A 24,963-nucleotide genomic window follows, 5' to 3' on the forward strand; every position below is an offset into this window, starting at 1 on the left:
TTGTGTCAGGGTTGAGAAACCCTGCTATAAACACTCCATGATCCTGTCCATAGACTTGTGCAGTAGCTCTTATCTAGTTTTTGAGCACGTTTTGCAATTGTCCCTTCTCTGTTGTTGGTTACTTCCCTTTCACCCCTGAGTCTTCTCACTCTGCAGAGAATGCCCTCTTGTCCCCATTTCCTCTTCTGCTTCCACTTTTTCCATTCCACTTCACAGCAAGAGTGTTCTTTACTTCTCCAGAAATTCCCTATTAAATTTGTATCAGCACTATTCTTACCATGGTTTCTGATGACTTGGTCATAGCTAAATCTAATCATGCGTCTGCTTCATCTTACAGAATAACAGTGGCATTTGACACTACTTTGAAATATTTTCTGTGCCTGGCTTTAGACCATTCTTTGCTTCCTAGCTGACCACCCCATGTCATTTGCTGGTTTCTTGCCATATTCTGCTGACTTTGCAGAATGCAATACTCAGACTGCTCTATTTTCACAGTACCTGCTCTGATTTTATCCAATCTTGTGCATTAAAACCATTTTGATGTGGGTGAGTCCCAGTTTTGTAGTTTCAGTGAGGAATTCTCTTCTGAATATATCTGGTTGTCCGTTGGCATCTCCACTTGGACACTTCGTGTGCATTTCAAATTTAACATTTCAAAAGTAAACATCTCTGCCAATTTTTTCCTGCAGTCTTCCTTTTCCCAGCTAATGGCAACTCCATCCTTCTATTTGTTCATGTCAAAGCATCTTGATATTGTCTTTGACACATTTTTTCATCTCCAAGTCATTGTATCCACTTAGCATTACCTTCAGAATATATCCAGAGTCCCATTAACCCTCATTTCTACTTCTGTCACCATAAACCAAGCCAGAATTATTAATCTTGAATCTTCAAGATTATTGTAGTAGCTGATATTGCCCACAGACAGTTTTCAACACAGTAGCCAGTGTGACTAGTGTTAACATGGAAGCTAGACAATGTCACTGTTAGGCGCAAAGCCTCTTGTGTTTTCCTTTATCAGGAGGAACAGTCCTAATCAAAAAGTAAGAATAAAAAAGAAAAAGAAAAAAATAGTCCTTTTGAAGGCCTGCAAGACTCTTTATGGCTGTCTTGCCCTTCCCTTCTTACCAGTTTGATTTCTGCTACTCAAGTCCATGTTCTGTCTCAGGAACACTGTCTTTTTTGTTGTACATTAGGCACTACAGGTGTGCTGACTCTTAAGACCTTCACACTTGCCAGAAATTCTTCCCAGATAAAGGTCACTTCATCACATTCTTTAAGTCTGCTTAGCTTTTTTTTTTTTTTCAGTGAAAGCTTCCCAACAACCCTCCTTAAAATTGCTCTCCTTCAGCACTTCCTAACCCACTTCCCTGTTTTACTTTTCTTCATTCTATACAATCATTTTTTCCTTTCTTTCTTTTTGGACTTGGGATTGAACCCAGGGGTACTTTATCACTGAGGTACATCCCCAGCCCTTTTTATTTTTTATTTTAAGGCAAGGCTTTCCTAAGTTGCTGAGACAGGCTGGCTTTGAATATATGGTTCTCCTGTCTCTGCCTCCTGAGTTGCTGGGATTACAAGTGTTTACCACTGTATGTGGCTCTTTTTTTTTTACTTTTTTGTGGTGTGGGGCATTGAACCCTGTGGTTACATGCCCCAGCCTTTTTTGTATTTATGTTGAGATAAGGTGTCTCATTAAATTGCCCAAGCTGACTTTGAACTTGAAATTCACCTACCTTAGCCTCCCGAGTCACTGGGATTGCACGCATGGGCTAATATGTCCATCTTAATCATTTTATGTGTGTATGTGTGTGTGTGTGTGTGTGTCTGTCTGTCTGTTCCCTACTGGGAATGCTGTGGAATATTTTAATCTTGTTTTATTTATTGCTGTATCTCCCAGCTCTTAGAATATGGTCTACCACATAGTGCTATTCATTTTGCTGAATGAATAAGTTGATGGGAAAGTAAACCAAAGGGTTGATCAGAGGACTACAAAAGATGGGCCAAGAGATAAAAGGACTGGGAATTTAACTCAGTGTGAAAGTGCTTGCCCAGCATGTGTGAGGCCCAGGGTTCAATCCCCAGTACTGCAAAACAAAGAAGATAAAAAGAATCATATGAGCTTGGAGAAAGTAAATTACTATCTAGATAGAAAGTGGCTGTACTTTTTCATTTACAAGGAATAGATATGGTTGAAAATGCATTAAGAAATAGAGATTTAAATCAGAAACTCTGGGGTGGAAAATAGTGAAATACAAATAGAAGTTAAAGTCTTCTTGAACGTCTTTAAGAACAGGAGCGGGGCTGGGGAGATAGCTCAGTCGGTGAAGTGCTTGCCTTGCAAACACAAGGCCCCTGGGTTCGATCCCCAGCACCACAAAAAAAAAAAAGAACAGGAGTGATCTCTGTAGGCATGGGAAGTCAACTTTATAAATGTGCATCAGCTGCATTACTACACATTGGCCTCAGGTATTTCCAATTTTATTAATTTTATGAGGTGGAATGGATCTTGAAAGGAGAAGCTTCTTCAGCACTGTAGCCCCAGTTCACATTGTTTACTTAAGGAGTTCTTTCCAATTTTTTATTGGTGCATTATAGTTGCACATAATGATGGGATTTGTTATATAGTTGTACATGCATAAAATATAACAATATGATTTGGCCAATATCATTCAATTCTTTCCAATTTGTGAAGCCAAGAAGCTATAAAATCAGGCTGGGGGTGTAGCTCAGTGGTAGAACATTTGCCTGGTATGCGTGAAGCCCTGGGTTCTATGCCCAGCACCACGAAAGGAGGGGAGAAGGAAGGAGGAAGGGAAGGAAAAGAAACAAATCATTACACCTTGAGCCCAAAATTGGGGAGTCCTCTTCCCGGCTCAGTTCTTCTCTTGAGATTTTTAGGATAGAGTGTCTTGCTGGTTTCCATGAAAGAAGTTAATGGGGGATGCCAGACCCCTGGATAGCATCTCCAGCCAGGTCATGTATTAGACCCCCAGGACTAGCTATCCAAGAAATCACAGGTAGGCTCCTGGTACAAAAGGCAGTGTGAGCAATGAAGCCTGTCCCTCGGTATGTTCAGCCTTTGGAATAGACCAGTCCCTAGAATCTTTGCCCCTGTAGTTTGAAATTTTCCCAGACTCACATGACTATGAGGGTAGCATTTGGGGAATAGTCCATAGTACTTCATGAGAACACATATTCCACTCCAACTACTTGGTTAGGAAGAATGAGCAAAGGACAAGGAGGGCTGCCATTGTCAGGTTCCACTGTGGGACAATGGCCCCCCCTTGTGGCCCTGTTCATGTGTACCTTCGTTTGATTCTTCTGCAGTTCGTGCTTTGAGATATAACCTGAAGTAGTATTGAGAGAGATAGGTTCAGGTCCCCCTTTGGTGGTAACGCCTGCAGCTGATGTAAGGTCACTAAGTTTTCAAATGACTTGGCAGCAGAGAAAGGAAATCTCATATACAGCAAGGAGTAGAGAGTATTTATCATCTCAAATTTCTTGTCCTAGGGAATTTAGAAACAACAGGATTTTTCACTTTGGTTTTTCTCTATTTTACTGTCTAATCTTGTATTTCTTCCAAACTGGTGACCATAAACCCATTCATATCCACATGGAAACTGATGGTCCTGTTTCCTCACAGCCATATCCTCAGCATAGTCCTCTTTCATCAGATTTCAGCTCCTCCCTCTTCCCTTCTTGCTTATAACATATTCAATTAAGTTATAACTTGTCTGACCTGACACTTGTTTCTTTAGGCTCTTGGCATAAAGGAGGAAGAGGGGAAGAGAAGTATTCAGGGCAGGGAGCTCAATGATGACCTTTTTTTTTTTTTTTTTTATGATTTGCCTGTGAGCTCAGGCAGTATCAACACATGTTGGAAGCCATGTGTCGGGATTTTCTGAGGAACATATCCTAGGCAAAGTCAAGATAGGAGCTAGACTTTTATTTATTTTTTAGGTGTTGGGGATCAAACCCAAGTGCTGAGGAAGGAACATATCCTAGACAAAGATAAGACAGGAACTGGAATTTTACTTTTTTTTCAGGTGCTGGTTCTTGTGCATGCTAAGCAGGCACTCTACCACTGAACTCTTATTCCTAGCTAAGGAACAGGATATTTTGCACAGTTTCCCAATACTTACCTGTACTTTCATCCATAGCAAGTATCCTAATACTCTTCCCTCCTCTTGCTATCTTTGGCACTTTAAGTCCCTGGCCATAACTTTGGGTTTCTGAGTTCAGCTCACAATTTGCATTTCTTCTCCATTTGCTCAGGGGGCCGCTCACAGAGTCTTAAAGGACACTGAGTCTATTTTCTTCTTGTATGTCAGTAGAGAGGGGACCATCAGTCAGCCCTGTGAAGATCAGAGAGGAGATGAGCCACCCTCCTGCTTATGTATGTATGTAAATATGAATGTATATATATACCTGGGGATTGAACCGAGAAGTGTTTTACCACTGAGTCACATTCCCTAATCCCTTTTTACTTTTTATTTTGAGACAAGGTCTCACCAAGTTGCTTAGAGCCTTGCTAAATTGCTGAGGCTGGCCTTGAACTTGCGATCCTCCTGCCTCAGCCTCCCAAGGCTCTAGGATTTAAGGCATGCCCCTTTTCTTGAAGCTGAGAGACAGTAAAGCATGAAGTCTTCAGAGGTGGGAGGAGGGCATTGTATACTTTGTCCATGCAGAGTTTATTTTCTAGTCCTTTCTGCTTTCTTTTGCTTTTGTTCACCTCCTCCTCTTTCTAAATAACTACCTTCCCTTTCCTGTTCTCTGGAACTTGGAGAGGAGTTGGTGCTTTTTCAGGAGCTACCTCCCTCTCCTCCTCTCATTAAGCCAGGACACATCCTCTGTCTACTGACCCTGCTTGAACTAGAATGTAGTTTGAGGCTACTGGTATAGGGATGCTGCCCCCAAAGAGAGGAGAAGAATGAAAATACTTTCTTATCCAGCTATACAAGTGCTTCTAACTCAGTATCATACTTCCCTTGCTAGAATTGTTGCTATTCCCAAAGAAATGTCACATGGCAGAAGGACATTCTCTTTTCTATTTATTTTTCTAGGTGCCTGCTTTTCTTCCCCACTCTTCAACTCTTGTTTTCCCTAAGCAGAACCTGTTTTAGGAGGGGTTCCTGTTGAGTGTCTATTCCTATGACATCCAAACATCCTGAATTTACTGGGAAAGTTTGGGGTAAAATAAAAAGGAAAATTATCTTTTGGTATTTTTCCTTCAACCCACCCATTCAGTGAGGACACCCCAAATATAAAATGTGTGGTATTATTAGATCAGAACTTTGTCAGAAACCCTGGTCTAGAATTGGGTGATACCCCCACTCCAGTTTATCCTGCTACTTTGTATCTCTTGATCCAAATGTCTCCCATCTTAATTTAGATAACCTTTAAAACTTTCCCCATCTTCTTAAGTTTCAGGGGAACTAAACATACCAGTTTAGTTGCTTTTCAAAGCAAAATTCATGTCTTTCACATTTTCACATTCTGGTTCCCAATTCTCTTCAGTCTTATTAACTTGAGATAGGTTCAGTTGCCTCCCAGACTGTTTTTTTCGTTTTTGTTTTTTTGTTTTGTTTTTGTTTTTGTACCAGGGATGGAAACCAAGGGTGCTTAACCACTGAGCCATATCCCCAGCTCTTTTTAAATTTTGAGATAAGGACTCACTAAGTTACTGAGGCGGGCTTTGAACTTGCAAGCCTCCTGCCTCCCAGGTTGCTGGGATTACAGGTATGTGCCACTGCACCTGGTCCTCTCAGACTGCTTTTGAGAGCCAGTTTCTATGCCTCACACACCTAATCTTTCTCTTAGGCCCATCTCTTGGAACTCACCTTGAGATTGATATTGGGCAGTAAACTTAACCCTCCCAGCACCCTTAAGAGACAGATGACATAGTTGTAGTCAAAGGTATCACTTTTGATAGGGGAGGTGTGTGAAATAAAAGCAGATACAAGAGAAAGAGCTGAAGTGGGTGTCCCTTTCCTGGGGATGTAGGCACTGCTGGGAAGCTGGAGGAAGTGGGGCTCATCGTGATTACATGTCTTTTCATTCTCATTCCTGATCCTTTCTATGCCCATCTTCTGCTTCTCCATCCCACACTTACAGTAGAATGCCTACATAGTCCTCCACAGCAGATACAGGCATCTTCCGTCAATTATGCTTACATCCCAAGACCAGAAAGTTGGACTTCAGTCTACCTGAGACCTGGAGGGGCAGTGAGGAAAGAAGGGGGATAAATAGGGAAAGGAAGGACAAAAAATGAACCAGTTTGTCTGGCTGACTTGCATGAGGCTCTGGTCCCAGAATGAATCTTGGGGGTGGATATGACTGTATAGCAGGAATGAAGACATTCAGCCAGTTGACATGATTCTCAGACTCTTGAATGGCTTGGGGCTTCTAAGAAGGGGAGATAGAAATGTGGTCAGGATTGTACTGCCTCTAAAGTACCCTTTTGCTTTCCTCTCACTGTTCTTATGTTCTCTGTGCTCACTCACCTGACATTCTTTCCACCCCTTTTTTGCTTCTCTAATCTACAGAGACCACATTCCCACAGATCATAGGACTCATATTCTTTTTTTTTTAATGGACCTTTATTTTACTCATTTATTTGTATGCAGTGCTGAGGATCGATCACACATGCTAGGCAGGCACTCTACCACTAAGCCACAACCCCAGCCCCTTGGACTCATATTCTTGTTGAACGTTCTCACATAATTTACCAATGCTAGACATTCACCGGGGATGGGTTAGCCCCAGGCACTGTGGCCTATGGAAAGGAAGGAGAGTATAATGTTGTGAACAATGCTTGACTCTTCCCCACCCATTGAGGGATTTTAGAATTTTAGGGCAAAAGAAGAGTGTTAGAGATGCTTCTCCATCTCATAGAATGATGAGGGAAACTGGGAATTCACTCCTGTGGCTTCTGCCTTGTGGTGGAATCACCCTCTCTTCAGGGAACTCAACTCTTCCGTCTCCCCTTTACTCCTCTAGAGTTCTGTTTCCTTCCTTTTCTTCTCCTATCCTGCTCAGATTTTAGAGAACTGATTTCCTTTATGTCTAGAGCAGCAATTAGGAACTCAAAAGTCTACAGGAAGCAGTCATATAATAAAAAATAAAGTGGATTAAGTAGAAACTGTGGCAAACTGAAAAGTATGTGCCTTGTCTCCGGGGACAACAATTACTCAGTTCCAGCAAAGTATGTCATGTGGGTTGGAGGTCCAGAATTATCTGGCCTGGATCTTAAATGTTGGCAATATACTTTAAAAATTGTAAATGCTGTGCAATCTGAACAAATCTTATTTTCAGACAAGATCCAATCCACGGGCTGTTAGTTTTCAACTACTGCCCTAGAGATTCCCTTACCAGAAGTTCTTAAGATGGCCCTGAACATTGGTCAGGTTCACTGAATAGGACAATTCCATGTGATAGGTGCCCACCTGGACTGAAGAGCTCCAGTTTGTGTCTGCACAGAGGAAGGAGTGGTAAACAAGGATCAGAGGTAAGGCATCACTTCGGCAGGTAGAAGCAGAAATGGAGACTTGCTGGTGACAGCTCTGGCCTTCTTATGGGGGTCAGCTCCCTTCCTCACTTACCACTTGCCCAGTCATTTACCAGGTTCCTTGTAGAACACATGGAGCAGTGGCAGAAGGACAAGCAGGCATGACAATGAGTGTGGCCCACTAAGTAAGGAGGAACATGATGAGCAGGCAGAGCACAGAGTCCAGGAGAGAGAGCCAGGGACTGTACCAGTGGAAGGAAGGGCACCAGCCCTTGCTCCAGCCACAGCACCACTCTTACACCCGAGGATTCTCTCCTAGCTCATCAGTCCTGCCAGCTCTGGACCTGACCCCAACACCTGTCCATATTCACCATGTGACTGAGTAAGGGAGGTTGAAAACAGCTGAAGTTGGTAAGGGCCTAGGATCAGAGGAAACAGTTGGAGATGATGGGGGCAATGGCATTCAGCTAGGCTTTGGGAGTGATGAAAGGTCAGGGGTCAGCCTCCAAGTTAGTGTCATGGGATTGAGATCTAGAGAGTCAGGGACATCGTCTTCCAGCTTCCCTTCCCCTGTTCTCAATTCCTCATTCCCTCTCATACACATACCAATACCCACCACCAAGTTAAGAGACAGTTTCATCTATTTTGATGACTAGAGAAATAGAAAAGAGGCTTAAGAGTTAGGCCCTAGAAGCTAGAGGTAGGTCTGTGGAAGGCATGAGAGAAAAGGTGATTAATAGTGCCTAGAGTGGAGTTGGGAGCAGGTTACAAGGAGGGGAGCACTTGCCAATAAGAATGAAGCCTAGCCAGGCATAGTGGTGCATGCCTGTAATCCCAGCAACTTGGAAGGCTGAGGCAGGAGGATTGCAAGTTCAAAGCTAACTACAGCAAATAAGGAGGTACTAAGCAACTTAGTGAGACCCTGTCTCTAAATTAACTACAAAACAGGGCTGAGGATGTGGCTCAATGGTTGAGTGCCCCTGAGTTCAATTCTGGTACCGCCACCCCCCCAACCCCCCCAAAAAAGAATGCAGCCTAGAGTGGGGTGCAGTGGCATACTGCTGTAATCCCAGCAACTCAGGAAGCTATGGCAGAAGGATCACAAATTCAAAGCCAGCCTCAGCAACTTGGTGAGGCCCTAAGCAACTCAGTGAGAACTTGTCTCAAAATAAAAAAACAAAACAAACAAACAAACAAAAAGGGCTGGTGATGTGGTTCAGAGGTTAAGCACTCCAAGGTTCAATCCCCAGTACCAAAAAAAAAAAAAAAAGGAAATGCATGGATTTTATGCCCTTTTTCTCAGGCCATGAGCATGGTGTCTGCCTTCAACCTCCTAATGTCAGCTGGAATCCTCAGTGCCACTCTGTCCTCTGCCCTTTCCTGCTTTGTTTCAGCCCCCACAGTCTTTCAGGTTAGTTGGTATCTTGGTAAGAGGTTTAGCGGAGAAAGGAGAAAATGTAATAGATGGGTCCGTCCCAAGAGTATAATTTTGTGGGGAAGAAGAGCAAAAGTGGGCTCATTTCTCAGTACGTAGGAGTTAAATGGTGACTTAGGAAAATGGAGGTGATAGTGGCTGGCTGGTGTTCTAGAGATGATCCAAGTTCAAACAGCAAAATTCGAAGTCTGCCTGTAAATCAAGGCAAAGTATGAAAAGGGAGCCAGTCTTCTATGCGCCTCTCTACTGTCCTTTCCCTTCCCACATTCCCAGGAGCCTTAGCACACATGATTCCTTCCTATTAAGACTCCTGGGGACTGGGGAGATAGCTCAGTCAGTAGAGTGCTTGCCTTGTAAGCACAAGGCCCTGGGTTCGGTTCCCAGCACCCCCCCCCCAAAAAAAAGAAAGACTCCTAGGCTCCTTCAACTCTTCCCTGTGGTTCTACCCACCTGCCTCTTTAGAGTACGGGGCTTTTATTCTTCTACCTGCAACCCTCCCCAGGGTCCATGCTGTTCCAGGATAAACTATACCTAGTCGTTGCCATTTTTGGGAAAAGCTATGGCAAGGACCAGGAGCCTCTGTGGAGCTATCTGCTCACCTTCCTCATTGCTGAAGACTTCATTGTTTTGGTGGGGGTACCAGGGATTGAACTGGGGCACTTAACCACTGAGCCAAATCCCCAGCCCTTTCTTATATTTTATTTAGAGACAAGGTCTCGCTGAGTTACTTAGGGCCCTGTTAAAGAGCTGAGATTGGCTTTAAACTTGTGATTCTCCTGCCTTAGCCTTCTGAGCCACTGGAATTACAGGCATGTGCCACTGTGCTGGGAGAGGCAGGACCTTGCTGTTGACAACTGCTGAAATCCTGGCCATGTGGGCACTCCAGCCCCAGGCAGCTCCTATTCCACACACCCATGTCAGTCCTACTTCCTGAAGCATCTCAAATCATACAGAAGCTTGAAAAATGAGATGAGATTAGACATTCCTTTATTGGAAGAAAACTCTACCCCTAACCTGTAGGTCTGGTTAGGCAGATACCTCCAATATAAAAAGGGGGAATGGAAGTATTTGCATAGGGGTAGAGGGGGCAAATTTAATAATCAAAAAACATCATATAATTCACTACCAAAGTGATGGGGAAAGAGGTAAGGGTTGGGACAGGGAGTTACCTGCCTGTACACTTTTCTTTTCTTTGTAGGTCAGTAATGGTAATGCCCAAGGGTACTCTACCACTGAGCTATCTTTCCAGCTCTTTTATTATTTTGAGACAAGATCTCCCTAAGTTGCTGATACTGGTCTCAAATTTGTGATTCTCCTGCTTCAGCCTCCTGAGTTTCTGGGATCACAGGCCTGTGCCATAATGCCCAGCTGTATACTACTTTTAATGTGTGTGATGAGTGCATAATCACTTATACCCTAGTCCCCTGGGAAGGCAGAAACCACAGCTCTAGGTCATTCTGTACAGGTAGGAGGCTGTACTAATGGTGACAGAAGCCCAGATTGGATAGTACAGTCCACAAAATGGCAAGAAGTAGTCTCTTGTGGATAATCGTAGCAGGGTCCTACAAAAGTTAGACCATTCATGGATAGAAGAGAAGGATGACAAGGAATGTGCCCCAATCCTGGATAGCCTTCTCACCTTGAGGTTCCCAGAGGTACTGGCCCCAGCCAGTACTCTAGGAGCTGACGGGAAGAATATAGAAAAATGACAAGAAAAACTGCCCTCTGAACCATGCCATTGTAGGACCATATTTGCCAAGAAAATATTTCCTATTTGAAAGAGCAGCAAGGAGAGATAGTTACTGACCCCACTCCACTCAACTAGGATCCTTATTACTCCCAGTTTAGAGTCAGTGACTTAGGTTAGGCTGGAAAGGAGGCACTTTTGTAAACTAGCCCATCTAAGGATTTAGATGACTCTGACTGGGCTGATTATCAACTTGCAAGTGACAAAAAGAATTGGAAGTCAAAGGTTCTTATCTGAGACTTTTCTGGGCTCCAAGGGGAGCCCAGAATTCATTCCCTTTAATAAATTTCTCAGCCACCTTCCCACTGTCTCACGCTGCTACCCAAAGAAGCCAGTGGCTTGTTAACCAGGGTCCCAGCAGAGGAGTGTTTCTAGGAGGTAGCTAATGAATGAGAGGAGGATCAGGAAGAAGATAATTTGGACCTGACAAAAGAAAGGCAGGAGAAGTGTGAATGGAAGGAGAGGGATATTTATTCCCCCTCCTCACTTTCTACATCCCAGCTTAAAGCTCCTCTCAACCCTGTAGTTCTCTTTCCCACCAACCTCTTCCCAGAAAGGAGTTCTGGCCACATGGGCACCTACCTTCCTTCCTTTCTTTCTTTCTTTCTTTCTTTCTTTCTTTCTTTCTTTCTTTCTTTCTTTCTTTCTTTCTTTCTTTCTTTCTTTCTTTCTTTCTTTCTTTCCTCTTCCTTCCTTCCTTTCCTTTCTCTCTCTCTCTCTCTCTCTCTCTCTCTCTCTCTCTGTGTCTCTCTCTCTCTTTCTTTCTTTCTTCTTTCTCTTCATTTCTTCTGCAAACTATCCCTCCCCATGTCACAGGAGTGGATCTTAAAATTGTAATTATCTGGGAACAGTATCTTATCTACCGTCCTTCCCCTACCCCTAGGCTTGTCTGATGCTCATCCTGACAGATCCTCAGAATAAGGCCTTTTTTCTTTTCCCTTGAGGAGCTGTGGTATGGAGTCTCTCCCAGCAAAACCATCCAATTTCAGGTCTCTGTCCATGGGAATCTGCTTCACCAGCTCCTTCCCCCATATTAGCTTGGCCTATTCTGACTGCGGTTGCTTTTGCCCCCACATGCAATCCCATATCTTCCCCCATTGCTCCTTAGCCCCTCCTAGCACCCAGTTCTCACCACCATTTCCTCAGCCTCCTCACCACACCACAGTTCTCTGGCACCTGCCTTAGATTCCCATTGCACACAAGCCGGTGTCACTCTCAGAAGAATATTCATGGTCACCACACCAACCACCAGTAGCTCATCTTCTGGATCTATGTTCAGCAGTTGTACCCCATGTTTCTGGAAAGGCAGAATACACACATCACAGAGTCTTTATTGACTGAGTTGATGTGATTTGAAACATTTGCCCAAGCTGGAGTCATGGTACAGGACAAGACCTTCCAACATCAACAAACTTGAGGAAGATGTATAAAGCGGTAAGGGATCAGCACTACCCAAAGCCCACAGTGTGTCTGGCTACAGCTATGGTGTTGGCAGAGGTAAAGATGGTCCCCATGGAACTGCCAAGCTTACCCAGGCTATTGGAGATGAGGAAATATGTGCCACCTAGGAGAAGAGAAAAGAAGAGCTGGTCTGTGATCTCAGGGATTCCTGACAGGACTGGGGACTCTGAGAGGTAATAGTCACAACAGGCTCACCAGCCTTCACTTTACCATTGATTGAGATGGCTGAGATGGACAGAGTGGTAATTGTAGTGACTGAGGCTAAGAGCAGGATTATGAGCCTTGTGAGCCCTGGATGGGGATGAGAATTAATTCATTCAGGCCTTGTTCCCCAGATCCCTTCCTACTACCCAAGAGAGTTCTGAGCTCATACCTATGCCTTCCTGAGCACTCATCCAAGGCAGCCACAGATAGAGATGTTGAGCATGTAGCACATCTGTGGAGCAGAGGGTGAGGGCGGATGGTGTTCCAGTGCACACTAATTCTCCAACCCCCTTCTCCCTTCCTCAGAAGTATCCTCCATGCTCTGTGGAACAAAGTCTTTCATCTACCTACGTCCCCTACTTTGGGAATCTTGAGCTCCAGTCTTAACATGACCCTCATGACTCAGCCAATGTGTTCTGGAACCTTGCCTGTTCTGGCCAGGGAATTCTCTGGATCATCTTCTTGAGAGTGGTTTGGTGCAGGGCTCTTCTGCAAAGGTGGAAGTCATGCTATCCCCTGGCTGAGATTGTTTAGGCAGACCGAAATGCCATGACCCCACAATAGTGTGCCTGTAACTAGGAGGATGGTGACAGGACCTGAAGGACTTTTGGGAGGAGGGCAGTCCCAGGCTTTAATGGAAGGTGAGTGGTAGCCCAGATGGCAGATTTTTTTCCTACCTTTGAGAGTTCCCTGTGGGGCATGGGTCTTTCTTACCATGGCACTGCCACACAGAACCTCCAGGAATTATTGGTTGTGGCACAGCTGTCCTGGGACTGTGGAATTCTCATACCACTCATAGTTGGGTCCAAAGTCCCTGTCCTTGGAGGCAGGTGGCAAGCAGAGGTCAGCTAGAGGTATGTCTCTGAAAGGTATTTCCTCCATTTACTGATGATGACTTAAGATGTTGGCCACATTGTTTTGCTGAGGGAAAGCCATGTGATAGTCTGAAATGTCTGATCTGGGGAAAAGGGTACAGAAACTTGTCATTATCTTCCCTTTCATAGCTTAGGTTACCAAGAGCTGCATCTCAGTCAAACCATTTTGGAGAGTGTGGCCTGAGGACTAGGCTTACCCAGGGAATGCTACCTCTGGTTACCAGGGTAGCCTGAGCTGTAAATGGGGAAACAGAAACAACTCCAGAAGTTGGAGGGGATTCAGTGCTGATAAAATCACCTTCCCACTCCACCCCATAAGAGCTCACTCACCTGAATCGTCTCATTCCCTTGATAAATCTGCTTCTCTGGTCAACCTATCCAGGCTAGACCAGACTTTTATAGGCCAGGGCATCTGCCCTTTTTATTGGCCCATCCTTCCTCCCCTGGAAAGGGAAGGGGAAGTATATTGCTGCCCTCTTCCTAAAATCTTTCCCCAGGATGATACCCAGAATTGCCTTGCAAAGTGAATGTCCCATTTTAGGGGCTTCAACCAAGCACTCAGTCTCAGGGTGAGAAAGAAGGGAGTAGCTATTGCTGTCCCACCTCAAACACTGAGAATACCTGTGTGTACCCAACACAAGACACTGGTCCACCACACATTCCCCTTGTCTTGTCCTCATCCCAGTGGCCCAGGTTAGAGTCTTCCAAAGACACAGTGTTAGGTTTCAGGATTTCACCTTGGAATACAGAAGAAGCTCTGCCCAGGTGAGTCTCCTAGGTCATGTAACCCTGACCTCTGTCATTTCACTAACCCTTTCACTAACCCTGTGCAGACAGGGTCAGGCTGTTTGCATTTCACATCAGTATTGTTCGCTCCAGGGTCCCGACTTTATCATGCACTGAAGAATCAACAGTCAAAGCCCAGGACTAACTCAAAACACTCTTCTTGTCCAACTCAGTGTAGTCCAGACTCTTCAGCCTCCTTGCCCCACAACGCACTGGGAAGACACAGCCCTTCTGACTTGACTCACTCTTCCAGATACCCACATGCTCCTTGGCTTCCAAATTCCGCTCACTCAGCACCCCCTAGTGACTTACAGGTGGAAGAGTGGGGGAGTCATACCAGGACAGAACCAAGGAGATTGGGTGTCAGAGTTTGGGCACGGAGAGCCCAGCCTTCAGCCCTCTTGCACCAGCTAAAATTAGCCAGGTGGGGCTACTGACTGGGATAAGGGTGAGTTCCCTCTGCACACAGCAGTCCCAAGGAGAGAGAATGCTCAAGTGAGAGAGCAAGTAGAAGGCTGGTGTCTCCAAATAGGGACTAAAAGGATGGGGGCAAGATGGGAGGGGTTGGGTCCCTGGAACTGGATCTTTACATTTCTTGCATGCTCCTTACACTGGGTGAACCCCATATTTGGCAGTGGTTAGCCCACTACTCTAGACCTTAGGGTGGGGGTGGGAGGTTGGGACAAGGGGAGGGACTGACGGTTCCATGAGCGGGAGACATGGTTCCTCTGGCCTCTCTGGATACAACTAAGATGACTTTCTCTCTTGCCTGCTCACCTGAAGCAATCCAGCAAACCTAGGCCATGAGCCTCATGGACACGGCACAACATCCCTCCGACCAGCAGCGCGTCTCCCTTTCCCTCCAGAAGGACGGTCTTGGACTTCCTTTGCCCACTGAAAGAACCTCCTGGCCTTCTTCCCCAGATGAGGATCCCGATTTACTTTCCTTTCCTCTGGAAGAGCCTGGCCCCAGATCCCTGGTCCCAGGGTACCTTCCCTCTCTGGCTTTTTCCCTTGAGGAGGAGGAACAGGAGGAGGATGAAGGAGACACAGCCGAGCCCGAGGGACTGCGTAGTGAGGAGCACCCGAGCCAGTTCTTCGCAGAAGCACAGAGGCTGCGGGAACAGAGGCTCTTATTAGACGAAGAGGTGACAGTCGCGGGGCGGGTGTATGGGCTGCATCGGGTGATCTTGGCCGCAGTCAGCAGCCTCTTCCGAGACCGGCTGCTAAGTGGCGGTGGGTCGCGGTCAGGCTTCAGCCTCGATGTGGCCCCGGGAGGCTGGGAGGCCGTGCTGACCTTTGCCTATGAGGGGGTGCTGGGCCCCGCCTCACTGGGGGATGTGCTGGCTGCGGCCGAGGCCTTGGGGGCGCCCCGGGTGAAGGCCGCGGCACAGCGCAAATGCGAGGAGCCAGGAAACTCCGGGGAAGAAGAAAAGAAGCTCAGCCAGGCCGAGGAGCTGAGGGAGAATCTGCGCAGCATAGAGCTTCTATACCGAGAGGGCGTCGGATGTGACCTGGAACTGGAGGCAGACGGCTACCGGCTGCGGGGTGAGGGCCTGTGGGGCATTATATGACTGCAGGTGCATATGCCACAGGAATGGTGTGCAAGCAGCAGGTGGTTTGAACTCCACCGTAGCGGTTTTGGTACTGCCGTCAGAATTTCTCTAGGGTGACTCCTGGTGCTCAGCCAGCGTCATCAAGAACTGCGCATGCGCAGTAGAGTTGTTTTTCCTAGGCACTCCGACAGATGTGAAATGACCCTTCAGGCTCTGGGTTTTTTCTTGCTCAGTAACAAGGAATTTTCAGCCAGCTGGCTAGATCTAAAGGTACAATTCGTGGCAGTAGAACAAGCAGAAAGTGACTGACTCAAACAGATTAACTAGAGGCCCTTCTTGGCATCTTCTCTTCAGTACACAGGAAAAGGCAGAGGGACTGGGTAGATAACACAGTATGTCCAAAGTGTGCTTGACAAGTGGCAGACTTATGGGTTTTTCAGTTAATGAACAAGGTCTGGTACTGTTTTTTCCACAATCTTAAGGTCACCAAGCCATAGCACTTGGAATTTAAGTGCACCAGGAAAGCTAAGTAGGGTAGAATAAATTGATATTATTCAGATTCTGCTAATACTAAGGTACACAGTACCAGGAATTTTTACACTTGACATTTTTTTTAATTCTCTCTGAAAGCTAGTGAGATAGATACCACTGTCCCTAGGTGCAGATAAGGAACATTAAATTCAGAGTTCTTAACTGATGAGAACAAGAATACAAGCCCACACTTACTAGTTCAGTCGGCTTCCACTAGGCCTTGCATTACCTCCTCTGCAATTATACCAAGATACATACGACTTGGAAAATGGATGTGGCACATAAGTTCAAAGTTACAAGGAATTAGTTTAGAAATGATCTAGTTTAGCTCTTGTACTTTACTGACAAAGAAATCAGACCCCAAGACATATCCAAAGTCACATGGTTACTGCTCGGTAGAGTAATGGGAACTGAAGTGTTTCTGGAACTCCCAGAAGGAAAACTATCCCAAAAGCCTTTATTATCATTTCTGATAGCACTCAATCAAAGGGGGCTTTAAAATTTCATGATTATAAAAATTTCACGAGGGTTTGAAATTTAAATATATTCATATCACTGTCTAGGAAAACGTCACTTAAAATGTTAGGGGGGCAGTGACAAATACAAGTGGTTATAAGCCCTTCCATAGTTGGCTCTGAGCTACTGGTTGATTGAGGATATGGAAGCTGAAATGGCTTAGAATGTAGATTTTCTCTGACAATATATAAAAGCTATCACTGATGTTCTTGGGAAGTGCTAGGACCTTACCTACTGCTTAAAAAGACAATGGAAAACTATATCAACATCAGTTGCCCTCTGAGACAGGCACATATGCCACATTGGGTCAAAACGGCATGGAGCTCATAAACATCACTAAGAGTTTGACCCTCTGTGACTTGCCAGAGAGGACTTCCAGCAGCCTTTCCCCTTTTTATTATAAAGCATCTCAAGCATATGGAAAAGCAAAGAGAATATTAAGATGAAAACTCAAATACTCTTCACCAGACTTAGCAAATAACACCTTACTATATTCATTTCATCTCTTTATTTTTTCTAAAGTTTAAAGGAAGTTTATGACATGTCCTTCATAAATAGTTGGGTGTGTGTCTTTAAAAAAAATAGGACATTTGGGCTGAGATGTGGCTCACTGGTAGAGTATTGCCTAGCATGTTCTACACCCAGGTTCAATTCCCCAGCACACATAAAACAAGGCTGTTTTTCATATATCCACAATATCTTTATCATGCCCAACAAAATTAACAATTATTCTTTAATATCATCTAGTTCACATTTATATTTTCCCAGGTCCTAAAAATGTGTTTTAGAGCTAGTTTATTAAATCCAGGATTATGCTGTATTTAGTTTTACATCTCTTAAATTTCTTTTAATCTAGCTGAATGTTCTCTCCAAATTTTTATGACTTAGTGTATTGAAGAAGCAAGATTAGTTATCCTATAAGATGTTCTATTTCCTGGATTTTTATTGTTTTTCCCCTGTGGCTTTATTTTGTTAGTTACTTTAGTTTCTCAATTTCTTACAAACTTGACTTTAGAGCTAAAGACTTAATGAGATTCAGGTTAAATATTTTGGCCGCAATACTCAATAGGTAAAGCTGAGAACCTCAAACTGAGTTACTTTAGGAAGTCCATGAGGTCTAATTTGACAATGTTTGTTAATAGGACAGTTTCATAATCATGAAGGCTATGCTGATAACCAAAGTACTAGTACACAAGCTTGTTTGTTGCAGGTTAACATCAGTGACAGTGGATAATCTACCCAGCCAGCCACTGCATGGAAACAGAAAATAAATCACATTCTTTCTCTAGGACTCAGTTTCCTTTTTTTAAAAAAAAATTTGTTTGATTTTAGTCGTAGATGGACATAATATCTTTGTTTATTTATGTGGTGCTAAGGATCAAACCAAGCACTTCACATGCTCTACCACTGAGCTACAATCCAAGCCCCTCAGTTTTCTTTTGTTAAAAAGAGTAAATGAATTAGATGATTTTGAAGACTGATATTCCAATTATTGTGATTTCATGGCCTATAACAAGGTAAGGAGAGGACAGTACAGAGGAAAGTTGGGACCCCTGGAAAATCTTAAGCATTAAATGTTAGGCAAGAAAAGATGGCAATCAGATGGGGTTGAATTATAGCCATTCTTGAGTTGGTACCACTTTTCCAGCAAAATCTAATAGAATCGATGATGGCAGTGACTCTTGCAGTTGAAAAGAAAAGAACTTTATTCTGTGACTATAGAGAGACTTATTTAAGTTGCACTTTGGTCTATTCAGTTTATTTTGTGGCCCCTTATAGCAAATACTGTCTATGACATCTTCATAACTTGATCCATCAAGACTTGTTTTCTAACTCACCTGGAACCAAAAAACTAAAGCATCTTGAGGGCACACTAAGCATGAGAATCATGTAGGGTGCTCAAAAACTGTGTGTGTGTGCGTGTGTGTGTGTGTGTGTGTGTGTTTGTACTGGGGATTGAACCCAGGGGTGCTCTGTCACTGAGGTACACCCCTAGACCTTTTTACTTTCTTATTTTGAGACAGGGTCTTGCTAAGTTACTGAGACTGGCCACGGACTTATGATTTTCCTGTCCCAGCTTCCTGAGTAGCTGGAATTACAGGCGTGTGTATGTTAAAATACAAATTCTTGTCTGTCTCTCCCTCTGGAGATGGCTTGCATCTTCCATTGAATGTGTATTTCTTACTTTTCTTCAAAAGTTGTGTCTCCTTGAGATATCCTGCATTCTCCCTTGAAAACGTATCTGCTTTCCTAAATAAATCTGACCAGATATACTAAATCAGAATCCCTGAGGGTAGGCCCTGAAAGCTGCATTTTAACAGGCATTCTGCGGTATTCCAGTGCATGCCATAATTTGGCCTGTGGCCTTGGGTGGTTGGCCCAGTGTTGGGGTGCTAACTCAGGATTGTGCCTTGCAACACTCTGGGTCTTCCTCTGCTTCTTCTTTCCTGCAGTGCACCGAGCAGCCCTGGCCTGTGGCAGTGAGTTCTTTGGGGCTATGCTCCTGAGTGGGATGAGGGAATCCCAGGGCACGGAGGTGTCTCTGCGTACCATCTCTAGCCAAGACCTGCGACTCCTCGTCTCTTTTGCCTACTCTGGAATTGTGCGGGCAAGATGGCTAGGACTGCTGAGAGCTGCCCAGGCTGCTCTGCAGTACCAAAGCTCTTCTTGTCTGGCTTTGTGTCAGAGAGCCTTGGCACGAGACCTCAGCCCTGCCCGATGCCTGGCCCTGTTCCCCATGGCTGAAGCCCCCGGGTTGGAGAGGCTCTGGAGCAAAGCCCGGCACTACCTCCTCACCCACCTGCCTGCTGTGGCTTTGTGCCCTGCTTTCCCTTCTTTACCAGCTGCCTTCCTGGCTGAGCTCCTAGATAGCGATGAGCTCCATGTGCAAGAAGAGTTCGAGGCCTTTGTGGCTGCTCGGTGTTGGCTAGCTGCCAACCCCGAGACCCAGGAGTCAGAGGCCAAGGCCCTGCTGCAATGTGTCCGCTTTGGCCGCATGTCTACCAGAGAGCTGAGGAAGGTGCGGGCAGCTGGGCTGCCCCCACCCCTGCCTCCAGACCTTCTCTATCAGTTGTTGGTAGAGGCTGATGTTCCAGGTCAAGAGAGGTGGAGGGAGCCCGACCGGGCGCTGGTGGTGATTGGTGGGGACGAGCTCAGACCTGATATGGCCCGAAGACAGCCATCTCGAAAAGTGTGGTGGGCCCGGGCCTTCCGCTGTGGCATGGGACTGGTACGAACTGTGGAGTGGGGGCGGCTGCCAGCCCTACCTGCCCCAGGGCGCTTCCGGCATGGGGCTGCAAGCTTGGCAGGAAGTGAACTCTATGTGTGTGGGGGACAGGATTTCTACAGTCACTCCAACACTCTGGCTTCAACTCTCAGGTATGATCCTCTAAGAGTGGGCAGGGTGTGGCAGGTCCCAAGGTGGGCAGGTGAGAGAAATTGCTTACCCAACTACCTACAGGCTCCCAGAGTCATTCTTTCCATCTCTTGTCCCACTGTACCCAGGTGGGACCCCAGTCAAGAGGACTGGGAAGAGGTGGCACCTTTGTGCCAGGCTCGAAGTTTTTTCCCCCTGGTGGCATTGGATGGACAACTTTATGCCCTGGGTGGACGATATGATGGTGTTGCTCTCGACTCAGTGGAAACCTATAACCCTGAACTCAATATCTGGAGGTAAGCAGGCAGGGACCATCAGGGAGAAATTAGATTTGCTGTGTGAGCAGAGCTGAAGATGCTGGTTGCCTGATCTTGTGTCCTGCTCTCCCTTAGGCCAGCACCTGCACTTCCAGCACCTTGCTTTGCCCATGCAGCTGCCATCTTGGAGGACCGATTGTATGTGAGCGGTGGCTGTAATGGGACTGGTCAATACCTGGCCTCTTTGCTGAACTATGACCCCAAACTTGAGAAACCAGGGACATTTTTGAGCCCAATGGGAGTACCCCGGGCTGGCCATGTCATGGCTGCTCTGGGTGGACGACTGTATGTGGCAGGTGGACTGGGTGAGACTGGGGACTTGCTGAGCTTTGAGGCCTATGAGCCAAGGACTGATAGCTGGACTCGCCTGGCACCCCTGCCCTCCCCACATGTGGGTGCTGCAGGTGCTGTGCTGCAGGGGGAGCTCCTGGTGCTAGGAGGCTACAGCCACCGTACTTATGCCCTTTCCCACCTTATCCACGCCTACTGTCCTGGCCTGGGCCGGTGGCTCTGCCTGGGAACTCTGCCAAGGCCTCGGGCTGAGATGCCTGCCTGCCTCCTGACACTCCCCACTGTGCGGCACATAGCTTTGGTTCCCACCCAGCACCAAACCAAACCTGCCGGGTGAAGGGGGAACAGCAGTGTATGGGGGGAGGAAGGGATAAGAAATATCTTAAGAAAAGGACAGAGGTTACCAGGAGAGGCAGAGAAGGCTTCTTGATAGTATTTATTTTCACTGTGTTTTACAGCTCATAAACTGCTTTTGTATATATGCTCTCCACTGAGGAAAGGGTGTTGGGGAAGGTCAGGCAGCTGAATGCTTGATTAAGATAGACAACCCAGGAGCAATTCCACAAGGCTTAGGGGTTCTTAGTGGGGGAAGTGCATCTGGTTGGGAAGCATTAAGAAGCTCCCATAGGGACTTGGGTGTAGCTCAGTGGTATATCACCTGCTTAGCATGCACGAGGCCTTGGGTTCCATCCCTAGCACCAAAGGAAAAAGAAAAGATTCAGGTTGGGTGCAGTGGCACACACCTGTAGTCCCAGCTACTTGGGAGGCTGAGGTAGGAGAATCCTAAATTTGAGACTAGTCTGTGCAACTTAACAAGACCCTATCTCAAAATAAAGCAAAGCAAAAACAAATCAAAACAAAAACTCCAGTAGCAAAGCACAGGAAACATACATGGAGGATAGTTAGAAAAGTGATTCTAATCCATGGATCAAGGAAAAAAATGTGGAAAGGTCATCCATGAGCTTGAGGAGTGTGGGAGGAACTGTTCAGCTCTTCTCTTTACTAGCACTTGCTCCTTTCTACGGTCCCATTCCTGGGATGCCTAAACCCTCTTCACGATATTCTTTCTCAGGTAATTTCTATAAGCCAGGTTTAGTGTTTCCCAGCCCAGAGACTATAGGCTTTCCTTGAGAGCCTTTGGTTTCCATAAGAGGCAGAAGCTCCAATCAGGACCTGGACAGCATAGGTGACCTAGATGCCTGATGAGCTCTCCAGGTGATGAGATAGGAGTATTGTGTGTGGTGCAGGGAGATGAAGGAGGCAGAGGCCCAGGAGGAGGTGCCTACAGTGGAAAAGAGATGAGGTCTGAAGGGATGGAATGAAAGAAATTCCAAGCCTGTCTGGCTTCTTTCTTTCCCTTTGAGTGAAGTGAGGGACCAGAGTACAAATGGACAGTTGTGGCGTGAGAGGAAATGGTGGAAAGAAGAGTGAAAGGCAGACAAGATAGAAAAACCTTTTCTCCTTAATTCCCGCCCCAAGTTGTTTTAAGTTTATTTCAGGGAGGGTTGAGTCAGATGTTTCCTTTCTCCCTTCCTCCGCCCTGCTTTTCCTTTTTGACCTCTTTTTCCCTTCTCCCTCACACAGTTATTAATTGCCTATTATATGCCAGGCACTGTATGAGACACCAAGGATACATAACTCAGAGAGCTCCTGATCATAGGACAGACTTGTAAACCAATATGAGTGTCATAGTGGACGTGGAAGTCTGAGCGAAGTCCTGTGAGAGTCCAGAGGGTCAAGGTGTGAGCTCTGTTCAGAGAAGCTTCCATTAAGGAAGGCATCACCAAATAGGTGTAGTCTGAAATAGAATTTTTTTCTTTATACTAGGCATTTAACCTAAGGGTGCTTTACCATTAAGCTCCACCCCCAGCCCTTTTTATTTTATTTCAGTTTTTATTTTGAGACAGAATCTTGCTAAATTGCTTAGGAACTTGTTAAGTTGCTGAAGCTGACCTCAAATTTGCAATCCTCCTGCCTCAGCCTCCCAAGTCACTGGAGTGTCTGGAATTATAGGTGTGTGCCGCTGTGCCTGGCCGAACTGAATCTTGAAGGCTGCCTAGAAACTTGCCATTTGAGGATGGGGGTGTAGCTCAGGTGTAGAGTGCTTGCCTAGCACGCACAGTGTCCCAGGTTTGATCCCCAGCACTGCAAAGAAATGAAATAAAATAATAAAGAAATTATAGAGAAGGGGGAATGCATCTTAGACAGAAAAGTGAAGAAAGGAGGATCTTCTGTGCCCTGTTTCTCCACAGCAAAGGGCAAGTGGGTATTCCAGAGATTCTTCAGAGAATTCTGCTGTTTCTAGCTTACCCTCTTCTCTGGAGCCTTTTTGAAAACAGTTCCTTTCACTTAATCGTATATTCCCTCCCTCCACAGGTCCCCTAAATCTTTCCTCTCCGGTGTTTTCATTTCTGCCTCCTGGATAGCTCAGGGCAAAGAAAAATCAGTTCTTGTGTAGGTCAGTCTTCTATTATCATTGTTTAAGATCTTCATGCTCCTTTGCACCTTTCTTCATTCTATCCCCAGAAGTTCTTAACATGCGTTTATTCATTCATTTATTTATTTTTGTGATTTCATTATTTTACTAAAGTTTTTTTTTTTTTTTTTTTTTTTCTCCCCTCTATCTCTGTTTAAGATAGTCGAGCCAGGTGTGATTGCGCACACCTGTAATCTCAGCAACTCAGGAATCTGAGACAGGAGGATTTTAAGTTCTAGGCCAGCCTCAGCCACTTAGTGAGACCCTGTCTTAAAATAAAATGTAAAAAAGCCTGCGAATGTGACTTAGTGGTTAAGCATGGGGTATAATAATAATAATAATAATAATAGATTAATATTTTAAAATAACTGGGGATATAACTCAGTGAAAGCACCCCTCCATTCAATCCCCAGTACCACAAAGAAAGACAGACAAGGAATATAGTTGAAAATGAGGAAGGGCAAGTAGGATATATAAAATAAAAGAAATTGAAGAAAAAAAAAGAGGCAGAACACTGGAGGTGATGAGAAACTAAGAGTTGGGTGAACTTCTGTAAACATTTTCTTTGTGATTTGTACTTAAACCCAGGTTTAAATAAAGGTTTTACAGTGATTAAATTATTTTTGTTTGAGTTTTTTTCTTTTTGTTGTTCTGGGGATCAAACTCGGGAACTTAGGCCTGTAGGGCAAGTGCTCTGCAACTGAGCTACTTCCCCAGCTTTTATAACTGATGCCGACATGACCCATAAAGGGGTATTGTTATTATCCTCATTTTACAGTTAAGATGAGAGGGCTTAAGTAGCTCACATGAAGCCTCAGAGTCTGTAAATGTTGAGTAGGTGTTTAAACTCTGATAAAAGGACTTGAGAGCCTGCTTTCTCTGTTCTGCCATTTCTCTAATGCAGATCCATCTCCACTGGGCGGCAGTCTTTATTCGCGAAATTCAAATTTGAACTCTACAAGTAGGAGCAAGTAGCCAGTAAAAGTGGCACTGGAGGCTTAGAGATATGGTCTTGAGGAATCTAACATCCAATTTCTATAATATATAGTAACTGTAAATTTCAAGGAAGCTCAAGCAGACCAAGAGATTAATGGGCTTCCTTCCAACAGTTTGTTTTATTTATTAGGATATGTTGGGAAAAGTATTGTTATGAGAATTATATACCAGGTGAGATTTTAAAAGAAGGACCCTTGCATCTTTGCCACATTAGCATGCTTTGCGTACTGCAGACTCAAGGACCAGCCTCCAGAGGGGCATGGTAGTGCACACTTACTTGTGACTCAGGAGGCTGAAGCAGGAGGATCACAAGTTTGAGGCCAGCTCTCAGAAACTTAGTGAGACCCTACCAAAAAGATAAATCAGCCTCTAATCCCACCAAGGGTTCATGAGATTGTAGACCTTTTTTTCTTTTCCATATACAGTGCTGGGGATCAAACTCAGGACCACGCACATGCTAAGCATGCACTCTATCTCTGAGCTATACCCCAGCCCCTAACCATATTTTCTTTTATAGCCTTAGTCACAATGTTAATAAATAACAGAGATGGATTTAAACACAGATCTGTTGAACTCCATAGTGCATGTTTAAATAACCATGTTTTAGTATATACTATATTGTCTCCACTCATATCTTGAATTATTCCAACACAATAACAAGTATTCCAGACCTCTCCTGATAGACCTGATTAAAGAAAAAGTTTAAGATGTCATAAATGTAATTTAATATACTTGGGACTATAGCTCAGTGGTGGAGAGCTTGCCTGGCATGCATGAAGCCCTGGGTTCCATCCCCAGCACTGAAAAACAACACCACCATCCTTAAAATTACAAGAGTCAGAGGATGGAAGGATGAAGAGAGGAAGAGCTTGGGAAGTTAAGAGCT

At 45.1% G+C, this 24,963-nt stretch overlaps 1 protein-coding gene and 1 long non-coding RNA gene across 8 annotated transcripts; one reads left to right on the top strand and one right to left on the bottom strand.

Moving 5' to 3' along the window:
* Positions 1-2,472: 2,472 nt before the first annotated feature.
* Positions 2,473-14,913, bottom strand: LOC306653428. 6 transcript variants are annotated; one of them, XR_013761716.1, is made up of 6 exons: positions 14,719-14,852; positions 11,825-13,315; positions 7,375-7,474; positions 6,116-6,408; positions 4,251-4,358; positions 2,473-4,004 (listed from the first exon to the last, which is right to left on the bottom strand). It is a non-coding gene; the product is annotated as an uncharacterized lncRNA (long non-coding RNA). The 6 variants fall into 6 exon arrangements; XR_013761713.1 differs by having other exon boundaries at positions 2,473-6,408; positions 11,825-12,926; positions 13,035-13,315; XR_013761714.1 differs by having other exon boundaries at positions 2,473-6,408; positions 11,825-12,444; positions 12,527-13,315.
* On the top strand, positions 14,822-23,695 carry KLHL33 (kelch like family member 33; the record flags this gene model as incomplete). Of its 2 annotated transcripts, none has more annotated exons than XM_079126357.1 (4): positions 14,822-15,566; positions 19,075-19,999; positions 20,126-20,293; positions 20,390-23,695. In XM_079126357.1, the coding sequence occupies 4 exons, from the start codon at positions 14,822-14,824 to the stop codon at positions 20,940-20,942; spliced, it is 2,391 nt and encodes a 796-aa protein (XP_078982483.1). In that variant the 3' UTR covers positions 20,943-23,695. The 2 variants fall into 2 exon arrangements, with proteins under 2 accessions (XP_078982483.1, XP_078982484.1); XM_079126358.1 differs by having other exon boundaries at positions 15,035-15,166.
* Between the last annotated feature and the right edge of the window lie 1,268 nt (positions 23,696-24,963).

This window comes from Sciurus vulgaris, assembly GCF_902686455.1.
Source record: "Sciurus vulgaris genome assembly, chromosome: 2".
Lineage (NCBI taxonomy): Eukaryota > Metazoa > Chordata > Mammalia > Rodentia > Sciuridae > Sciurus > Sciurus vulgaris.